Source organism: Lagopus leucura, unplaced genomic scaffold (genome assembly GCF_019238085.1).
Source record: "Lagopus leucura isolate 7727_CA_CO unplaced genomic scaffold, USGS_WTPT01 Super-Scaffold_73, whole genome shotgun sequence".
Taxonomy (NCBI): Eukaryota; Metazoa; Chordata; class Aves; order Galliformes; family Phasianidae; genus Lagopus; species Lagopus leucura.
In genome coordinates this window covers 28,732,365-28,752,444 of record NW_024962252.1, presented here as the reverse complement: position 1 = coordinate 28,752,444, position 20,080 = coordinate 28,732,365, and the positions used below count along the sequence as shown (strand labels likewise).

General features: G+C 38.4%; 1 protein-coding gene across 2 annotated transcripts in view; it reads left to right on the top strand.

Moving 5' to 3' along the window:
- MDN1 (midasin AAA ATPase 1) overlaps positions 1 to 20,080 on the top strand; it is a 93,264-nt gene that overhangs the window by 50,423 nt on the left and 22,761 nt on the right. Inside the window, exons 52-77 of one of the 2 annotated variants that reach the window (XM_042877837.1) lie at positions 228 to 337; positions 761 to 894; positions 1,649 to 1,809; positions 2,137 to 2,257; positions 4,015 to 4,225; positions 4,365 to 4,596; positions 5,710 to 5,836; positions 6,517 to 6,687; positions 6,830 to 7,044; positions 7,143 to 7,524; positions 7,728 to 7,837; positions 8,749 to 9,445; positions 9,964 to 10,125; positions 10,635 to 10,908; positions 11,468 to 11,703; positions 12,345 to 12,440; positions 12,703 to 12,797; positions 13,519 to 13,643; positions 14,785 to 14,931; positions 15,187 to 15,296; positions 15,714 to 15,787; positions 16,018 to 16,213; positions 16,784 to 16,940; positions 17,086 to 17,232; positions 18,411 to 18,537; positions 19,409 to 19,514. In XM_042877837.1, coding sequence (XP_042733771.1) covers positions 228 to 337; positions 761 to 894; positions 1,649 to 1,809; positions 2,137 to 2,257; positions 4,015 to 4,225; positions 4,365 to 4,596; positions 5,710 to 5,836; positions 6,517 to 6,687; positions 6,830 to 7,044; positions 7,143 to 7,524; positions 7,728 to 7,837; positions 8,749 to 9,445; positions 9,964 to 10,125; positions 10,635 to 10,908; positions 11,468 to 11,703; positions 12,345 to 12,440; positions 12,703 to 12,797; positions 13,519 to 13,643; positions 14,785 to 14,931; positions 15,187 to 15,296; positions 15,714 to 15,787; positions 16,018 to 16,213; positions 16,784 to 16,940; positions 17,086 to 17,232; positions 18,411 to 18,537; positions 19,409 to 19,514 — 4,723 coding nt within the window. Of the gene's footprint in view, positions 1 to 227; positions 338 to 760; positions 895 to 1,648; positions 1,810 to 2,136; positions 2,258 to 4,014; positions 4,226 to 4,364; positions 4,597 to 5,709; positions 5,837 to 6,516; positions 6,688 to 6,829; positions 7,045 to 7,142; positions 7,525 to 7,727; positions 7,838 to 8,748; positions 9,446 to 9,963; positions 10,126 to 10,634; positions 10,909 to 11,467; positions 11,704 to 12,344; positions 12,441 to 12,702; positions 12,798 to 13,518; positions 13,644 to 14,784; positions 14,932 to 15,186; positions 15,297 to 15,713; positions 15,788 to 16,017; positions 16,214 to 16,780; positions 16,941 to 17,085; positions 17,233 to 18,410; positions 18,538 to 19,408; positions 19,515 to 20,080 lie in introns of both variants that reach the window. The other variant, XM_042877828.1, reaches the window with a different exon arrangement.

Below are 20,080 nucleotides of genomic sequence, written 5' to 3'. Positions count from 1 at the left end.
GAAATTTAGGAATCTATTTCTTGCAAAGTGTGCTTTTGTAGAAACCATATTTGAGCAGCTAGTACAGCATTCTAGTGCTACACTAGAATGCTGTTTCGTAATACTGTGAAATATCAAAATCGCTTTGTAGTTCAGTATAATAGCTCATATACATATATATATATAACATAAGGCAGAGGCTTTAAATTAACAGTACTGGATTTCTAATAACTTTATTTCTAATTCAGGGCAATATTGTTTCTTGACCGAGAAAAAAGGAGCTACACTGAAAAGAATTTAATTATCAGCAAGAAGCCAAGAACTAGTGCCTTAAGAATGTCTCTAGATTTCCACAAAGGTAGTTTGATTTTTTCATTGTTTCTTTTGGTTCTGTGTCCAATTAGAAATACAATTAATTTGGCTTGTTTTTAAGTAGGTGCTATAAATATGACACGTCACTTTTTCAAGTGGGATGTTTAATCCTAAAACAAAGGGGAAGCGTTTAATAATGAAGTTCATGTGTTGCGCTGAAGCAACTGGTCTGTGTTTCCATTGTGGATTTTTACTACGTTGGATGCATAGTGATAATAGGAAGTTATGTAAATAGTAAAGGATTGCTTTTGCTTCTTTGATTCTTAGATCTTTTCCAGTTGTTTTTGTTTTGTTCTGTTTTCCCACGGAGAGCACTAGTGATTTGTACAGTCAACTCTTGTCATTTTACATGGATGGAATATTCAGTCTTTTTTTTTCTTTTTTTCCCTGCCTCTTCCCCAAACTTTAGATCCAGGAAGCTACAATTCTCTTCCTCATGCAGTTGTGGTCAACCTCGCTGCTTTCTTTGAACTCTGGGATGTGTTTACACTTCACTGGGTGACATCTACTCAGGTGGCCTTAAGTGATGATGATATGCATGATGTGAGTAGACATTTCATAGTATGTTTACAGAAGCAGTGTGCAATTAGACTGCAGAATGCCTTTTACTTTCAGGAACTGTGGTGCTAGTGCTTTAGTAGGCATTCAGAATATGCCTGACACAAGGCACATGTTCACACAGTTACTCTTGTTTCTGTATTTGTGGTCTGTCTTCTCAATTCTTTTATGTAAAATGTGGATTTTCACCCTGCACATACTTTGTATGGAAATTATCATTTGTAAATGTACACAGCTGGGATATAGCTATCTGTTTCTGAACTTTATAGCCTAGTCTTCTGTGCTTGCTTACAATAGTCTCATTTGTACCAAAGAAGTAACTGTTTCCCCACCCAGTGATGGCAGAGGGAGTATCTACATCCAGCTCACATGCAGCTGCCTAGACTTGCGCAGCTGACCTGGACAGCAGACTGTACAGCTCACAGAAATGGTTCACTTCTCACTCTCCCTTTTCGTACCACAAAGATAGTTTAGTTAAAATCTAACAACAACATTTTAGACTTGGTCCAGGAATTACTTATTTTTCATTTGGGTGGTTCCAGCTGCCAGCGAAGCAATGCAGTATTTTTAGCAGACATACACTCGTGTGCTGGTTGTATGCTACCACCATAATAAAGCATTGCAGGATTCTGAAGTTAATGGAAACAGCAGTGTTTCCTGATTTTTCTCTTGAGTGAATTACAAAGTATTCTGTAACGTGCTCAGAAATAAGAAAACTGTAATCTTTTTGGCTCGTTAGATTTTATACTGCTTGCTGTGGCGTGATCGGTTCTGGGCAGTCTCTGACACTCTGACAGTGGATTCGCCAGGGTTATCGGTTCTATCTTTGCACTGGCACTGGGTTATGAAGCATTTGATTGACAGAATTCCTCAGATGCTTATTGGATCAGACCAGCACAAGTGAGTGGCTTTGATCTGTATTTGTGTTAAATAATTGTCTAAGTTTGTGTAAATTACCCCTTATTATTACTATTTACTATCACTAGTTAGCATTGTTTGCCATTATGTCTAAGTTGTGCTCTATTACTAATGTAAGTACAATCTATTAAAATTTTGAAATTTCTTAGCATTAGGCTTCTGTTTGGCTGTATGATCTTGAAGTTTTATTCATTTTCTTTAAGGAGAAGGATAAGAGAGAGGACTTTCTTTTATGATGCATCCTTTTTTTTTTTTTTCCTCAACCATCTGAGTTAACTATTGATTTTTTGTGTGTGTCTTTCTTCCAAGAGTTTCCAAAGAAATTCAGTCTGTTTCACAGCAACTCCAGAACTGCTTAGCCAGTCCTGCTGGTACTTCTGCCAACATGAAGCTTTTACAGAAGTCTCTAGGAAGACCTCTTCCTTTCAAGGTATGGGTACTTCGTTTGCAAAAGATTTGGATTTCCACCAATGTCAAAATATACTTTCATATAATCATAAATGTTTGCAACGTTTTCTTTTCATGCCAGCATAAATAAATAAATTTGGAGTTGCTAGACTGATTAAAAAGGCAATTTGAGCATGAGTTAATATACATCTATTTCACAGCATGTATCGTTTCTTCTGTTAACTGTGATGTGTACAGATAGCAGTTATTTAACACACAGTGGTGCATGAGCACAAGAGTACTGCCACTTAACTCTGTTCTGGAAACTTGTGAATATCACTATTTCACTTGCTTACTTAGTGAACTTATGGATGTATGGAATAGAACATGTATTCCTACCCAACTACGTACAATAGGGGCTTATGACTTACTAGGACAACGTCTCTTAACTTTGACAGTTTTTTTTCTCTTCAGTTATTTCAGCAATTATTGTCATCCAATAAAAAAACTTAGAGTGTTTTTTTTTTTCTCCAGAAAATAGAAGTCCCTTTTAAAAGCAGGGCACAAGGAGATGTGCCAGTTGCTCATCTTGGTGATAAGTGATTTGACCTAGATCATTACAGACCTACCTTTCAAAGATACAACAGTTCAAGAATTCACCTAATTATTTTGTGAGAAGCTCAAGAACGTTCAGTGCTTATTGAGAACTTCAAGAGATTTTCCTAAATATCCAAGTGTATTTAATTGCAGAGGTCAAATGACATTTGTCTTTTAACTGACAGTAGCTTTTGGTTATTTATTTATTTATTTATTTATTTTTAAGTGTATTTCATAGAATCATCTAATGGTTTGGGTTGGAAGGGACCTTTAAGATCATGTAGTTCCAACCCCCTGCTAGAGGAAGGGACACCTCCCACTAGACCAGGTTGCTCAAACCCCCATCCAGCCTGGCCTTGACCACCTTCAGGGAGGGGGCATCCACAGCCTCACTGGGCAACCTGTTCCTGTGTTTCATGACCCTCACAGTAAAGAATTTCTTTCTAACATGTAGTCGAAATCTACCCTCTTATAGTTAAAAGCCATTTCCCCTCATCATGTCACCACATGCCCTTACTAAAAGTCCCTCCCAGCTTTCCTGAAGGCTCCCTGCAGGTACTGGAAGGCTACTGTAAGGTCCCCCTGGAGCTTTCTCTTCTCCAGGCTGAAGAGCTGCAGACTCCAGATGGGGTCTCACGAGAGAGGAGCAGAGGGACAGAATCACCTCCCTCAACCTGCTGGTCAAACTTCTCTTGATGCAACTCAGGATACAATTGGTCTTGTGAGCTGTAATGCACATTGCCAGCTCACGTTGAGTCTTCCATCAAGCAACACTCCCATATCCTTTTCCTCAGTGCTGCTCTTAAGCCATTCTCTGCCTCTTGTATCTGTGTTTGAGGATTTATTGCCCTTAGTTTAGGTGAGTTGCCATGTTGAGATATTGTTTGTCTTCATTACTTATATACTATTTTAGTGAAGGATGGGAAAAAAAAAACAAAACCAACAAAAAAGAAAGAACTTGTAAGGGAGGAATCGTGGCCAATTTGTTTCAGTTTCTGTCTTCCTACTATATTTGGTACAGCTGCAAAAGAATTGTTAAGCTGTATGTGTGTTTTCTAGTTGTTTTATTGGAACTTGTACTTCAGCTGCTTGCATATGAATTTGAAATCTTAAAGTTCTGACTGTAGTCACAGATTTTGTTTATTTTGTTAGCACTGCTGAAACAAATGGTCTCATGTTCAAATGTCCTTTTAACGCTTCCAGGATAAACTGGGCATGGAATGTTTTTCTCTAGTAAAAGTTCTCAGCAAACCACTTAACATCTTAGAGGCAAGATTGGTCTTTGGAGAAAGCAGATGGCAGGAAAAAATGTGCTGTCTGAAGACTGCTGCCACTGGATGGAAGATGAAAAAAGCACTGCTGCAAGCTGATGGTCTCATACTTAGAGCTAATCATTTAGAAGATGTTAGCCTTGGTACGTAACACTTCTGAAGAGCCTAACAGCATGATTCCTACCATTGCCATTGATTTTTGTATAGAAATTGAAAGGATATGTTCATTGCCAAGAAGTATAGTACATGGCATTTATGTGCATTTTACACTCTGTTAAACAGGCCAACTAAAGAATTTCTTGAAAGCTGTACATTCAGAACTGAGAGCTGAAGGACTTAAATTTAGTCATACAGAAGAAAGGTTTACTGAAGATACCATCTCCAACCAGTTGGACCCTGCTGTATTAATCCAACTCTGCAGTCGGGTTCAGCTGTGGCCTGCAATGGAGTACATGGGTGCACTCTGGCAGTACAAACTAACAGCAGATTATGTGGCTAAGGCTTGTGCAAGAAGGTAAGGTGGCTGGAGAAAGAATTCCTGTGTTAATTTCATGAGATTGAGAATCCCTAGCTAAAAGCTCTGACTGTATATTTTTATCTAAATCTGTGGTTTTGTACATATATTAACATATATCTGTGTGTATGACTATATGAATGTGTGCATACGTGCTTCTGTTTAAATGTATGAATACACATACACTTGTCTTGATGCAGAGTGTTATTTGGGTAGCTGTCAAAGATGGAAAGAAAGAGTTGTTTATTGTTATAAGAAAGTATCTTTCTTTTTTTTTTTTTTGACACAAATGTAGGAATATTGTTATCCAAGCCCCTTGGAGTGAAATGTTATACTTCAGCTTTGTTAAAGGTAGAATGGGTGTTGAGGGAAGGAAGAACAAAATCTTTGTAGTGAGAGTCTGACTGACAGTAATTTCCCTTTGATGAAACAAGTTCCTTCATGTTAGTAACTAACATGAAGATTTAAGACTGAGAGAGACCTGGCAATGAAGGAACTGCACTAACATACATGCTTACTGCTATGTGCAGCAGAAAGAGCTGAGTAAACTGCATGCATATATAGTAGATTTAATTAACGTTATTAATTTTAGAAGTGTTAGCATTGCTTGAAGGAGCCACGTGGATTTTTTAGGCTGTTTTACCATTGCTTAAAAGAGAGAGAGCTCTTGGTTTATTGATTTCAGAGAAAGCCATTTGTTGTGCAACAAAACCTCTAAAATCACTGCTTCAATCTTGAATGCAGCAGTCATAATTTTCACAAGCACTGTAAAGCTGGAAGACTGTCTGCAAATGTTTCATGTATTTTGCTGGACATACATACTGCTTGTAGCTACATGTAGCTGTAAGCTACAAAAGATGCTGTTTCTTTACTCTTCAGTAATTCACAAAAAAATGGATTTTTCCAACTTTGAGGGATCCAAGTTTTGGGGTTGTATTAGAAGACTTGTTTACCTCCAACGTGCTCACCTTAAAGTACTGTCATTTTAACCTTCCAGCCAGTCTTTGATATTCTTGTGGCTTTGTCTGTGGTTCTGAATTTGTTTTATTATGCAGATTATTTATGTACCCTGCTGAGGTATTAATTCGATTGTGTTTTCTTTACCTCTTACAGGGAGAATTTCAGTCAAGAATTAGGCACGCGTTCAGATTTAATTCAACTTATAGCTTTTTCTCTGAAGTTGACACCAGCTGCCTCTCACCAGCTGTCCGGACTGTGGCACTTGTTACACCTTCATGAAGTAAGAACAAATTTTAGTTTAAATTAATCTTGCAGAAGTTCTGGGCTGGGGCAATCCCTGGTATGTGTACAAACTGGAGGAAGATCTCCTTGAGAGCGAGCAGCCCTGCGGAGAAGGACTTGGGGGTCCTGGTGGATGAGAAGCTGGACATGAGCCAGCAGCCCGACTGTGTTCTGGGCTGCATTAAAAAAGGGGTGGCCAGCAGGGAGAGGGAGGTGACTGTTCCCCTCTGCTCAGCTCTTGTGAGGCCCCAGCTGGACTCCAGGCCTGGGGCCCCCAATACAGAAAGAACATGGAGCAATTAGAGCAGGTCCAGAGGAGAGCTGCTAAGATGATCAGAGGGCTGGAGCACCTCTCCTATGAGGAAAGGTTGAGGGAACTGGGCTTGTTTAGCTTGGAGAAGAGAAGGCTCCAGGGAGACCTCATTGTGACTGTATTCTGTGTTCTGGAAACTCTCTTTAAACTCCCTGGGTGTTCCACGAACAAGGAGTTTGAGCCAGTGCAGATATTCAGAAGTAAGCTTTTTCTTCTTAATGGGAAGATATGCAAGTAAAGTTGTGTGAATTTGAAATGGACCTTAAGGAGTATCTTACCTCTAGTGGGGAAGCGCTGTTGTCTTGCTTGATTCTCTTTTGCTTCCTTTACGTTATCCTCAGGTCCAAGTTTTTCTTTCTTCATAGATATCCCCTGAAGAAATGTCTGTTCTGTCATCTCAACTGGTTAATGCTGCACTGGCATGCTTTTGGAGCAGTGCTTTCACCACAGATCCTGACTATTGGTTAACTTGGAGACCATTACCTGCAGCAGAGGAAAAGATCTCTTCTAAATCTCATATGAACACTTCTGTGAAGGTTTGTCTTTTCTTACCTTATCAAGCAACTAGGTTGAAGGCCATTTTATGAACTAATTCAACAGTTTTCAAAAACAATGCTATAAATTCTGGCATAGCCAATGCAAGATATGAACAATCTAACTCTTAATCTTTTAATTTAGGGCCCAGGTATTTTGACCCGAGCAGTTTTCTCAAAGTGCTTCTTTGAAATTCTAACTAGCAGCAGCAAGACAAGCCAGTGGGATGTCAGTGGCCTTCCTGTTCTGTCATCATCCCATGTGACACTGGGTGAATGGATGGAGAGAGCACACCAACTTCATGAAGTCAGCACAGCACTGTGGACCAACCAAGCTGTTGCTTCAATAACAGACTTTAGGTATTAAGACCTTCTTTCCACATGTGTGTTACTTAAACCAGGCACGTTGCAGAAGCTTGCTTACCATGTGTAATCTTGTTTCATTCATTTGCCTCCAGATATACAGATTCTAGACTACAAGGAATAATGTTAAGCAGACAACTCTCTGCTCTGGTAGATCTGGTTCCACCAGATCTTCAGGAGGAGTTTTTGAAGTGCTGTGAGAAACTCTTCGTGAAGGATTTCGTTTCTTATGAGTACCTTCTCAAGATACTTAGAAGCATCGCTGATCAGGAGTTGCTTCCCAAAGAATTCATGGTTCTCCTGCTGACTTGTTTGGAGCAGTTCTTTGGGGAAGGGCTTAAGGATTTACCAGAAACAGCTTGGAGAGGAAGCCTCTGGGTGAATATTGGTTTGCTGCAGATCCAGCTGTGGCTTCCGCAGACTAGATTTGATCCAGCTATTAAAAGAGAATACAAGCTCAAATATGCCAAAGAAGAGGTGGGTGTAGAGTTGGTTTTTTTAATCAACCCTATAAAATGTACATTAAAAAAAAAAAAAAAATAGTATAAAATCTACATGCAAGAGTTTGGTCACAGTTTTCAAACTGTGATTTTAATGTGCTTTAATGTCCAAAATGATGCTGTACCTACTTTGTTGCTGAGACCCAAACCTCAGAGAATGGTTTATTCTTGCCTTTTTAGTTACACCAGCTGGAGTGTGAATGGAAGACAAATGATTTGTCATCCCAGCTGCGTACAGGAAAAAGTCTTGAAGACAGAGCGCTCTGCAACTACATTCATCCCCATCTCAGGTAATTTCTTAGGCACTCAGCTCTTCTCTTTTTAAGCTGGAAACATTGTCTCTGAATGCTGAGGCTCAGTTTTCTTCAGTGTTTGTGTTCTTCTGTAGAAAGTAGGCTTATTGATTTGAAAGTAACAGTTGGCATATTGACATGATAATTTAAAATACAGAAGCTGTTCTGTTTACTAGCAGACATTAAGGAATTGTCTGCATTTCATACTGTCACAAATACAACAGTTAAAGTAGTAACCCTTAAATCTTGAGAAAATTAAAGCTGTACCCAGAAGTGAAAGTAGTCACACATCACGTTATGGTAGTTTTGTTAAGCTGTGATAATATTATTGACAATTTGAAATGAAGAGGATCACCTGTCACTGTAACCCCTGAAAGCTTCAAGATATACCAGTGCTGCTTTGCAGAATTTTTGGAATAATCTGTGCTAAGTAGAAAACTCAGATGCTGTTTTGCTGTCAGCCTTTGCCTGTGCTGCTGTGGTTAATATCATACCACATAGAATACATGGTGGAAGTTTAGAATTTGTAGCCATTGTTCTTTGTTTTTAATCTGAAGAGTTTGAAGAGGAAATATTAAGTGGATACTAAGGGCTTAAAGGGGATGATAGTTGTTGAAAGCCTATTCTGAATGGCTGAGTTTTACCTGTTGCTTTTTCCTTAATGCTCACAGAGCTGTGAGGTAATGAGCAAAAAATAAATCAGTATATTGGAGAAATGTTGGAAGAATGAGAAGACAGAGTGTATGTGTGGTATATGGGTGTCATTCCTTGTTCTTATCTGTTTTACTGTACTGTTTTACATAAATTACCAGAATGTTTGTTGTGAATATTCCTTCATGCCAGTGTGCAGTCTGTGAAGTATGTTTATTACAGTATATTTCTGAACTGATCATGTTGTTTCATAACAGGCTCTTGCAGGAAAGAATGCAAAGACTGAATGAGCAAATAAGTAGTCTTTCCAGAAAAAAAGCCTTCAGGCCTTCAGCTCCGCTGTACGATGGCTTGTACCAGGAGGCTCACCAGTACATCAACAGCATAGCAAAGCTTTCTTCAGTCCAAGATCTTTTAGCCTGTCTTCTGCAGTTCCTTGGTGGGCAAAGACCTAAATCACTCCAGGCAATAAAAAATCTGTTAAGTGAAGAAGCATCTTGGCAACAGTCACACCATCACTTCAGAAAACACTTAGCGGAGGAGTATGCTGTATTCCCCGATGCCATCATTCCCATGCAAGCTGCCATCTTACAGTTGCAACATGGCATGCGATTAGTAGCTTCTGAAGTTTATGCAGTGCTCAATAGTTTTGTTTGTCCAGCTGATCTTACCAACCTCCTTACTTCTTTGTTGCTATTTCCATCTGTTGGCCGCTCTTTTCCCACTTACTTCGCTCGTGCAGAAATTTTATGCTCAGTGAATTCAGTTGAAGTCCTTCATGGACTTAAAAAGTTTTCTCTGAAGCATTCTGAAGGAGAATCAGAGGGATTACAGAATTCTTGTCCAACTCTGGAACAGCTCCTTGTGAATGCACTGTTGCATCTTCGATGCCATGTACTATCCAGAGGAGAGATGGACCAGAAATCTCTGCAGCTTTTTAGACATCTGTGTCAGGTAATGTCTGAGGCCTAATGGCCAAGATTCTTGCACTGAACAATTACTTTGGTAATTGTTTGTGTAATTCTTAAACTTATTTTTCCGCAGAACTGATGAAAGATGATTTAACATATTACCCTAACTTGCTTGTTAACTTGCTTGTAGTTATCAAGTCACGAACTCAAAGCCTGTAATGGCTACTAACAAATCCCCATCAACCACCATCCCACCGAAAAAACCTCACCCAAAAAAAACAACAACAAAAACACCCACAAAGCTTTGTGAAAAGTTTCTTTATTCAATGGTTAAGGAAGCCTACGACTTGGCCAAGTACTTCACGCAGTTGAGGTGCTTTTTCTTCACTTGAGAGCAATTTACTAATCTCCATTCAGATTAGATGGTGTTGATATACACTGCTGCAGACTCTAGAGAGTTAAAGAGCCAAGGAAGGTAATTCTGCCACACTGAAATATTAGGTTTTGAGGATGTTCTAAATGTTACTTTGGGTCACATCATGCTACTTTGTGGTTTCCTAGGCCATCATAAATGAGTGGGATGAACAGGAACGCCGTGCCCAAGAGCAGGAGGCGATGGAAAAGAGTTTGTACAGATTCAGAAGTAAAACTCATGGGAAGGGACAAAGTGAGGAAGAGGAGGAAGAGGAGGAATTTAGGAGGAGATTTCCTTTTCATGAAAAGGTAACAACTGTAATTTTATAAAGAAACACAACATTTATGGTCTAAAGTCTCTGCTGAAAATACATGCTGTAAGTGAAATGAGATGGGGCATTAAACAGTTCTTACTTCATACCATAAGAGTGTGATTTAGACTTTAAGATAGAAAGATAGTGAATACTGCGAGGTTTAATTTTTTTCCCTCCATCAGCTAGCTTATCCTGAGTTAAAAACTGAGTGACAATATCATTAATTATTCACTATAAAATTATGGAACATGATTCCCTGAGCAAGTAGGATCTGCTGAGGTTTCTTTGCCTGTCTAGAGCACCAGTCTCCTTGATTAAATTATTGGATTGAAACTGTGAGATTTTTTTTTAATGTGCATTATTGTGTGACTGGGAAGTTAAGACATAGTAATTGGGATCTCCAAGTGATCAAACAGCATCAAGGCAACTTTGCAACCATTACAACTGCTGGTGCTTGTTCTGGAAGAAACTGTAATTGATCTTTGATTATAATGTAATTTGTAGGACTTTGAAGATATCACAGCTCAGGCAAGTCTAGAAGAAAAAATGGAAACTGGAGAGTCATTGGAAGACCAACTGGAAGTTGATAGAGCCCTTTTGTCCAGGAGCTCCATGCAAACTGTAATGATGGTTCATCAACAGCTGTGCTTGAACTTTGCTCGATCCCTGTGGTATCAACAGAGTCTGCCTTCTCATCAAGCTAAACATTATTTCAGTGCCTTTGTTTCCTGCTATCAAACCGGTGCATGTCTGGTGTCACAGTTCTATCCTTTAATTGGTAAGATTACTAGCAACATTTCAGATATTGTGCAGTTTTAACCTTGTGATAATGAGTTACAAATGAATCGTATAGCAGATCATTAAACAGGCCAAATGTAGGGGAAATGAAATGAGCAAAAAAAGCTTGTTTTCATTTATAATGGAAAACAATCAAAGAATAAATCTACAATGTAGTCAAAAATTTTAAGTGCTTACATCTGCATAATCCTGTGGAAGATGATGGTCTTGCTGAAATTTTCCACAGTCAAAATTGGAAATTAAGTTCATCAGGAAATTTATTTCAGTTGAGCTCCTGTAATTTAAAGCACGAGAACAGAAGGATCTTCTTTACTCTGAATCCTGGCACACTTCATGAAAATCATTATAACAGTGTGGAAGACCTCAGGATAATATGTTTTGTCACTTCTCAAAGCAGAACTGTGTGCATAATACATGTATGTGTGCAATTAAGAAGCAAATAGTGTAGCAGGACTGCTATTTCTACAGTCATGTATTTTTGTGTTTATACCTGAAGTGTAATGTTTGATGTGTGATGTCTTCTTTTTTTGGCTTGCTAGGTGCCGAAATGAACAATAGTCTTTTGGGAAGCCAACTTCTAGTTAGCACTCTTCTTCACAATACCTTTTTTGAGGAAATGACTTCAGATCTTGTGCTACAGCAAGATGGCCCATATGACTTTTACCAGCATCCTAATATTAAGCAAGTCCGACAGTGCCAACCTGTACTTGAGAATTTTGCTAAAGAAATAAACAGGTTACTGCAGGAATGGCCAGAGCATCCAGTACTGCTGCAGGTAAGGACAACTCAAAAAATGTTTGGGAAAAAAAAACCCAAAGTGTTTTAGAATTGCTTGTGTGTGTAAATACATATATAGATAGGCATAGATCTCTGCATGCGTATCTGCCCAAACATCAGTATTACTTACACAGACATTTTGAAGTCGTGCCTGTTTCTTTGTAAAGAGATATTTGGTACTCCTAGCAATTCAGCTTTACTTGTGAAATGCTAAGGAACCTTTGCTGCATGCTCTGTTCTTACAGCTTTCATCAGTCTTTAATCTGCTGTACTGAAAAGATTTTTGATGTCTTACACTATTCAGGCTTCTAATTTTCCCCAGAACGCTTTTTTTCACAGTGTTTTAAAAGTTGATAACTTTGTTACCTGTTAAGGGATACTGTGTGGCTCTTAAGTTATTTCTTGAAGACTAGTGAAGAAACTCAGGATCAATTGGAGCTCCTAACATGAGGTCATTTGTGCTCCTTTCAGTGAAAATACTGATGTTTAATGAACTACTAGTAAGCTAATACTTAAAAGAAGAAGCAATTGAAAATAAAAAATATTCTTACCTCTTTTGTAGTATGGTAATGCTAATACAAATTAACATGAGCATTTGAGTCAGATGCTGTAGTTGAACACTTGTGCTTTATTCTGCAGCTGTTAGTTGTGATTGACAGAATCCAGAGCTTTCCACTCTCTAGTCCCCTCTCAAAGTTCCTGAATGGCTTGGAAATTCTTCTTGCAAAGGCACAGGTAAGAAGAAGGCTAAGGGAAACTTTCTTTTCTATCATTTATTCTTCCTTATTTATGTAGATAGCATGATAGACAGCTTTCATTTGTTAATGCTTTCCAGGGTTTGGGGAAGTGAACTGCTCCATGCTGCTGGTGTAAGGAGTTAGGAAGACAATGGAAGTACATGAGTCTTGCTATGCAGACATTAATTTCTTGCTTTTTATAACGAAACTGATTGTTGTTTTGTGTTGTGTTTTTTCTTGTTTTGGTTTTGTTTTCCCAGGACTGGGAGGAAAATGCTAGTCGAGCTTTGTCCCTGCGGAAACATCTTGACTTGGTCACACAACTGATTATTCAGTGGCGTAGATTGGAGTTGAAGTAAGAATTGTTCTTCCTTACTGCTATTTTTTAGACACAAAAATTCTTTCTCCATATGGAGACGTGTTCCTATGTTTTATTGCCTTAGTCATGGAACATTTTGTGTGTGTGAAGCTGCCATAGAGCATAGGTATACAAATGAAAAAGTGGTTGAGCTGGTTCCAAATGAGCATGTCCATCCCCACGTTGCCTTTTGTGGTGACTGCATGTGTACATATGTGCATGCCTCAGGAGGGACAGAAGCAGGACACAACTAGAGTAATTCATAATCATATTTTCCCAGCCTTCTCCTGTTTTTGTCCTGGGGTTGCTGAGTGCTTTGTCACTTTAACAATCACTATTACATTTTGCTTAAAAATCATTAGCCAGTCTCCTGTTAAAACCATGTAACATTTTTACATCCACAATACGCCATGATCAGGAATTCTACAAGTCCACCACATATTTTGTGAAAGAAAACTTCTCAGCCTGGCTCTGACTGGTTTTATTTGACAGTTCCTGGCTCCTTTGTTTTTTCTCATAATTTTAATAGTGACAAAACCATGATCTTTAGTAGTTGATTTTGTACATTAAGCATACATGCAGATTATCTCAATCTGCAAAGTCTTCCTTTAGTTTAGCAGAAACAGAGAGTGAGTGGTGTTTTGGAGCCTATATGATTCATGATCTTGATTATTTAATTACTATTTTTTCCTTCTCTTCCCCCACTAATTGGTTTCAGTTGCTGGTCAGTAAGTCTGGATAATATTATGAAGCAACACGTAGAGAAATCCACAAAGCACTGGTTCTCACTCTATCAGATGATTGAGAAGTATGTGCAAGAACAGACCAAGGCTGACATGGAAGGTAAGTGCTGCTCTTACACAAATATGTGATACAGTTGCATTAGTTAATAGAGATGTATAACTAAACTCTAAAATGGCAGAGCTTAGCTATGCACTTTCAGGTGTAGTTTTTGTTCCCTTTGCCCTGCAGAAAGTTGCATGACTGTGTAACCCCTTCCATATGGAGTGAGCTTGACGTGGCATTTTTTCTGAAGCCACCTGTGTTGCATAGAGTTAATATTGTAAGTCGTACTTTAAGGGAAAAGCTGTCTGTAAAAGGCATCCTAAAGAAACGTTCCCATTAATGGTGTGTTAGGGACATATAAACATTTTTAATTGGATTTGTAGTACAGAAAGCTTTCACTTGCAGCTGAAAAAGGCATCTGACTTTTTAAGCTGTGCACAGCACTTCTCACATCCTAACTGAAATGCTTCTAGTATTTTGTGTAAAGCAGAAATAGTTCCTTCAGTCCATATACTTCTCTACTTGCAAATCTGTCTGCTGGTGTTCAAGTTATGCAAAGGAGGAAAAAAAAAATACTGCTGTCAGTCTCTAACTCCCCAAAATGTTACGATGTTGTGAGGATGAAAATAGCATTCTCTGGCATAAGGCAGAGCTCTTCCAATCTCATTAGTAATTTATGTATTGTCTCGACAAATTCAGATCTCTGGGTTCTTTTTTGACATCTCCCAGTGTTTTCTCCTGTAGGTGATGCTCTGAAGGCACTGTAGTCTCTGCTTGATTCTTCTAAGATCTTTTTCCCTCTTGATTTTGAGGCAGTAAGGAACTGATAGTGGCTAATTTGTAGCATGTAGATTTTCACGATAGCTAAAAAAAATCTGTTAATTCAATATCAAGTATTCTTCATGTACTTGGTTTACTCTGAAATTGGGCATGTAGCTGTCCTCCTTAATCTGGTCTTACTACTACCTCTTTATTCAGTCTCCTTTTTTTTATTGTTTTGGGTTTTTTTTCCCAGTACATTTTTTGCTGGTTTTATTCATTATTAATTTAGAATCACCTTTTATTTTGTTTTGAAACTTGCCCAATAGAAGCCTGATGTTTAGTTGAAAGTTCACAAAGTTTTCATGTCTACGGTTTTCGTGCGGTGTTTTATTCTGTTTTCTTCCATCTCCTTTTAAATTTCTGGTGGAATGTTCAGAAACTGAGCAGATGAGCCTAAAAATGCTGGTCAACACGCTACAGGCTTTCATTGAAGGATCTACGCTAGGAGAGTTTCGTGCACGACTTCAAGCCTTGCTGGTTTTCCACTGCCATGTCCTACTGATGCCTCAGGTAGCAGAAAAGGGTAAGCATTGGTAGCATTAAACGTGGTGAGCATTCTTTACCTGGCTGTCATGTTCCAGGCTTTCCAAACAGGTGGCTAAGAGCTCGTAAATACAACAGGAGCTAACGCTGCATTTTCTTGCCTTCACAAAGAATACTGTTTGTCTGTTATTTTCACCAAACTTCATGATTACAAAAGAAAAACCAGGCTGCATTTCTGCTGTTGATACTGAAGAATATCCTGTTTTGAAAGATTTTTGTTGTCTGTCCTTTCCAGATGTTCTGTGCAGCATCCTGTGGAATCTCTATAATTATTATAAGCAGTTTTCAGAGTGCGTTGAGACCAGAATCACTGAACTTCGTCAACCTATAGAAAAGGAACTTAAGGTAAGAGAAAACTTCTCTCAGACCATATGTTGAACTAACTAGAGGAACAGTGGTGGAGCGGGTATTTGAATTTGTGTGTAATGGCTCTGGTGGACATTGAAATCCATGTTGTACTCCACATTTTTATTGACAAGAAGATATTTTTATGGCACAGAGTTGGTGAAAGTCATTAATGTTCGGTCTTGTTTAGCCACGGAGATTCCTACCAAGTAGTGAAGACCCTTTGGCTTTCACATTTAAGTATGCATAAGCACCTGGCTTGTAGCATAAGACGGCTGTGCAATAATCTGCGCGTGTACGAAGATGTATTTTAAGACAGCTGGGTCATCATAGCTGATCAAGTTGAGAGATTATTTTTATATGCAAATACTTCATTGCATTTGTATAAATAATCCCACTGATTATTTCTTTTAATAGGAATTTGTGAAAATTTCGAAGTGGAATGATGTCAGCTTCTGGGCTATTAAACAGTCAGTTGAAAAAACTCGCAGGTAACTCAGAATGTGAAATTAAGGAGCCATTTAGGGACTGATCATAATAAATGGCAGTATTTTATGTATGAATGTATTTGGAACCTTCTTTGTAGATTTCTTTGACTTAAAATTTGAATGCAGAAATGTTTCTTTTACTCATAATGCAGTGGAAACGCTTATTTCTAGCAGCTGAGATATTGCCAGGATTAGATCACTCAGTGACTGTTCTGCTTTCTTTTGATAATTAGAACTCTCTTTAAATTCATGAAGAAGTTTGAAGTTGTTCTGAATGAGCCATGTCGGCCTGCTTTGGTGGAAACTGGTAAGGAAGAGCAGCTGGACTGCTTGCACCAGCAGGAGGAATCTGAGAACAAAGAGGCTAAAGTTCAGAAGCTAAACAACACACTAAGAAAAGTTCTGTCTGCTAGAACAGATGCTGCCAAGGTGACTGTATTCTTAAACCTAAGTGTAGGAAGGTTACTCTGTATGTTCTCATCTAAATGTTGTTTTTCCCTGATTTATGGAGAAAAATCTTACATAAATGCCAAGTCTGTTGAGTGTATCATCAACTTGTTGGTCTTTTTTTCGTGTTCAGTTTTACGAAACTGCAGGTGGGTGCAAGTGTAGCATGGAAAGACAAACATGTTCAGTATTGACTTGGCACAATATTTACACTCTCCTGGAGATGATAGCAGTCGAACATTTTATCTCTTAAGTTACTGGTATATTGTCTGTAACTGTTTATTACTTCTTTACTGGTATACTGATATTGACAAGAGTTGGCAATTGGCATTGATTTCTCCTTGTTTACAAAAAGTTTCCTCATGTATTCATTACTGAACTATTCCATACTGAACCATGTTGAGCGAATTCTGGGATTTCAGGAGTTGAGTTTCAAATGAATGTGGAATTTTGCCCTTGTTTTTGAAGCAGTTTATTCTGTGTTAATCTACTGACAAGACGGCCTCAATCAAATGTGTGTAATTAGATTTTTTCCTTAATTTTCCTCAGCAGCCACTAACAGAAGGATTTCAGGATATTATTACATTTCGTGCAGATTCTCTTCAGTATCGCCTGCCTAAACTTACCAAAAAAATGAAGAAAATGTGTGTGACAGTTACAGAGAGTAATTCATTCTTAAGTCTGCTGGAAAGTCTTGACCAGTTCACAGGTTAGATACTCATGATTTGCATGTCAGTGTTGACTGTTTTAGCATGAGTGTAATCAGGAAATGTGTAGGTACGTAGTTGCCTTCACAGACTGTCTTCCCATGGCTGATTTCAAATCTCTCATCATTCTGTCTGTCTTCCATGCAGGCGATATCATTGGTTCTGTAATTGAACTGCAGAATTTAACGTTTGATCAGACAGCAGATAAGGAGAAGCAGAAGTCAGAGGCCAAGCATATTCAGATGCAAAAACAACGCGCTTTGTCAGATCTCTTCAAAATCCTTGCTAAAACAGGTGAGCTTTGATTTGGAATGTGCTTACTTTAACACTATAAAGTTATTAAGCATTTTACATTTTTGCCAGTACCTGTAAATGCACAATAATAGTACGTTCTCGAAGTTACCAAACCATTAATGCACAGAAGCAAGTAAGTCTCTTTCCCTTCCTGATGTGCTAGTCCTTTCATACCCCTTGTCTTCTTTGTACATTCAGTGTATGTGAAGCAGTTGCTTTTTTGAAGCAAAAATCTACGTTATCTCCAGTCAGAAGTCACTGCCCGGTTTATACACAAAAGGGAAGATGAAAGTCCTATACCTGTTCTCTTATCCAGAACTGAAGTTAAATTAACTTCTTTAAATGAGACCCCATCTCTCAGTTGAGTGATTGGCAGTGGTGCAGTTAAGCTGTGGAGAATGAATGGTCTCTTCATGGGAATCACTGTAGGAACTCCTCTGAGAAGCTCAGTCTCCATTGCTGCCCTTGGTAGTCGTAAGGTCAGGGAACTACTCAAGCTGTTAATTGTTGTCTTTTCCTTCGATTAAACTGAAATCATCAACTGTTCTCAATCACTGAGCAGTTTAGAAACCAGCAAAGGCGAGCAATCTTGTTGTCTGACAGCAGAAACAGCAAAACACTTGTCTGACAGCATTCCACCGAGTCATAGCCAGAGGTAGAAACAAACAGAGCTTTGCCAATTTTTTTTTTTTAATTTTCCTTTTGAAGAAAGTTTACCATTTTTAGTGCTTCTCATGGAAGCCACAGCTTTCAGTCTGTGGTGATTTTAAGAACCTCAAAAAAAAATAATCAGTATCAACTTAATCTCTACATCCTGGCTGCAGAGGTTAGGTTTTAGAAGTATATATCTGTAAATTGTTCTCTTAGCTTTTATTTCACGTTGTCACATGCCTCACAGGTTGAAGGCTTTTCTTTCTCTAATCTGCCACCACAAACTTTTTATATATGCAAGTCTATGTTTACCTTATTTCAGCTGTGTTCTTTAGCTGAAGATAGCTCAGCTATGATGTATTATTTTATGTAACTTGGAAGATGTTCAAAGGCTTGTCAGGATTACAAAGCATAAGGAAAAAAATCATACACTGGAGTTTTTGCATCTTAGTGTCAGCTACCTGACTCACATTTTCTTCACTTGAAAGAAGGAGGGCATAAAAAGGTGTATTCAATTGTCATTGCAGGCTTGTCGTACCGAAAGGGGCTTTCTTGGTCCCGTTGCAAAGGCTGTCATGAAATACTCTGTGTACATCCACTGGACTTACGTAGTGCGTTAGCTGTCGTGAGCAATATATGTGAGCTGGATGCCACGTATGTATGCAGAATTTTTGACTCTTACATTGTACGAGTCCTGTACTTATTAGAATTTATTGCATGTGGATTTAGATGGGAATTTTTGGATGTTACTTTATTTACATTTGTCCCCTTCTGTTTTCTCTGTTTGAAAGTCCTGTATGTACTGTACTGGCACATAAAACTTAGAGAGGTTTGGGTTTGTTTTTTGGTTTCTTTTTTTTTTTTTAGGGTTGGATTGTTTTTAATTTACACTTCAGACAATTTCGCTACCATTTTCACTGGTTCAAAGAATTCAGTTAACCCACTGTTGCCCAACTTTGCTTGGGGCAGTTTGTTAACATAATTAGTGAGTAGATGCTAATGACTTAAAGATCAGTTGCAGTTCACAAGGGTTAAGTCGTCATTTGTTTTGTTTTCATCACTGGCTAATGGCATATTTCTTGAGAAAATGCATGGACTTTCAGAGTGGACATTTGTGCAAAGTCCTGTCTAGATGGAAGATGTTCCTTCAGACGTTTTTCTGGTCTTTCAGGAAGCAAGTGCTCAGATCTGGGCGTTTAGTTTATCATGTGTTCTGTAAGGGCCAAAATACAATCTTCCTTATCAAGATTAATTTAGCAGCATTTGAAAAAAACAAATCCACAGTTTAAGCTCTAAATGTTATTCAGAGATTTGGTTTCTGCCTTAGGTTTATTAAAAAATAATAATAATTTCTCATGACTTAAATATTTGTTGGGGAAAAATGGAGAATTGAGAGCCCAATACATGTACAAAATAACAAATTGTAAGCAGATCTTTTAGGTTGAGGAGCTGACCTAGTGGCTCTAGTGTGCTGAGGTACTGAAATTACTTACCTTTCTAATGCCAGTGTTTTGTACTCTGTCAGGTTTGTGGCAGAGATTTCCTCTGCCTGGGATGGATGCCAGAAGTACTTCTATCGCTCGCTTGCACGCCACTCTCGACTTCAGACAGCACTGTTGGCCCCTGCCAAGGTAAAGCAACTAAAAACAGGAATCCTACTGTTGTTAGCTTTTACTGGAATCTTCCAGTAATAAAAGGGTGATGTGAGATAAAGCTTTTTTTTTTTTTTTTTTAATATGATAGAAAATATTTGGGGGACAAATATTAAATTCAGCATTTTAAAACGTGTTATTTAATGAATGAACGATAGAATGAGCAGATTGTTAGTGAGCAATCTGTGCAGTGTACAGTATTTCCATCCCAGCAGTTCCCAAATTGTTGCTGGTTCTTCGTGAAGGATGTGTCTCAGAAGCTGAATTAAAACATATTAGGAGAACAGAATCAGGATTAGTGATCATGGAACATCTGTTGCATTTTATACATTGGAAATAACTGAATAGCACAAAACATTGCCTTGCTTAGAAATTGATGTAAAATTGATAGAAGGAACAGGTGAGTTCTGCCAAGTCAGTATCACTTTTCCAGGAAATGGGGATCTCTTCCAGATGCTTTTCCTCTCACTATGCTTCATCTTACAGCGTGAAATAGCAAATATTACAACTGATAGTTGAATAAATAATGAAACGTATCTGGGATT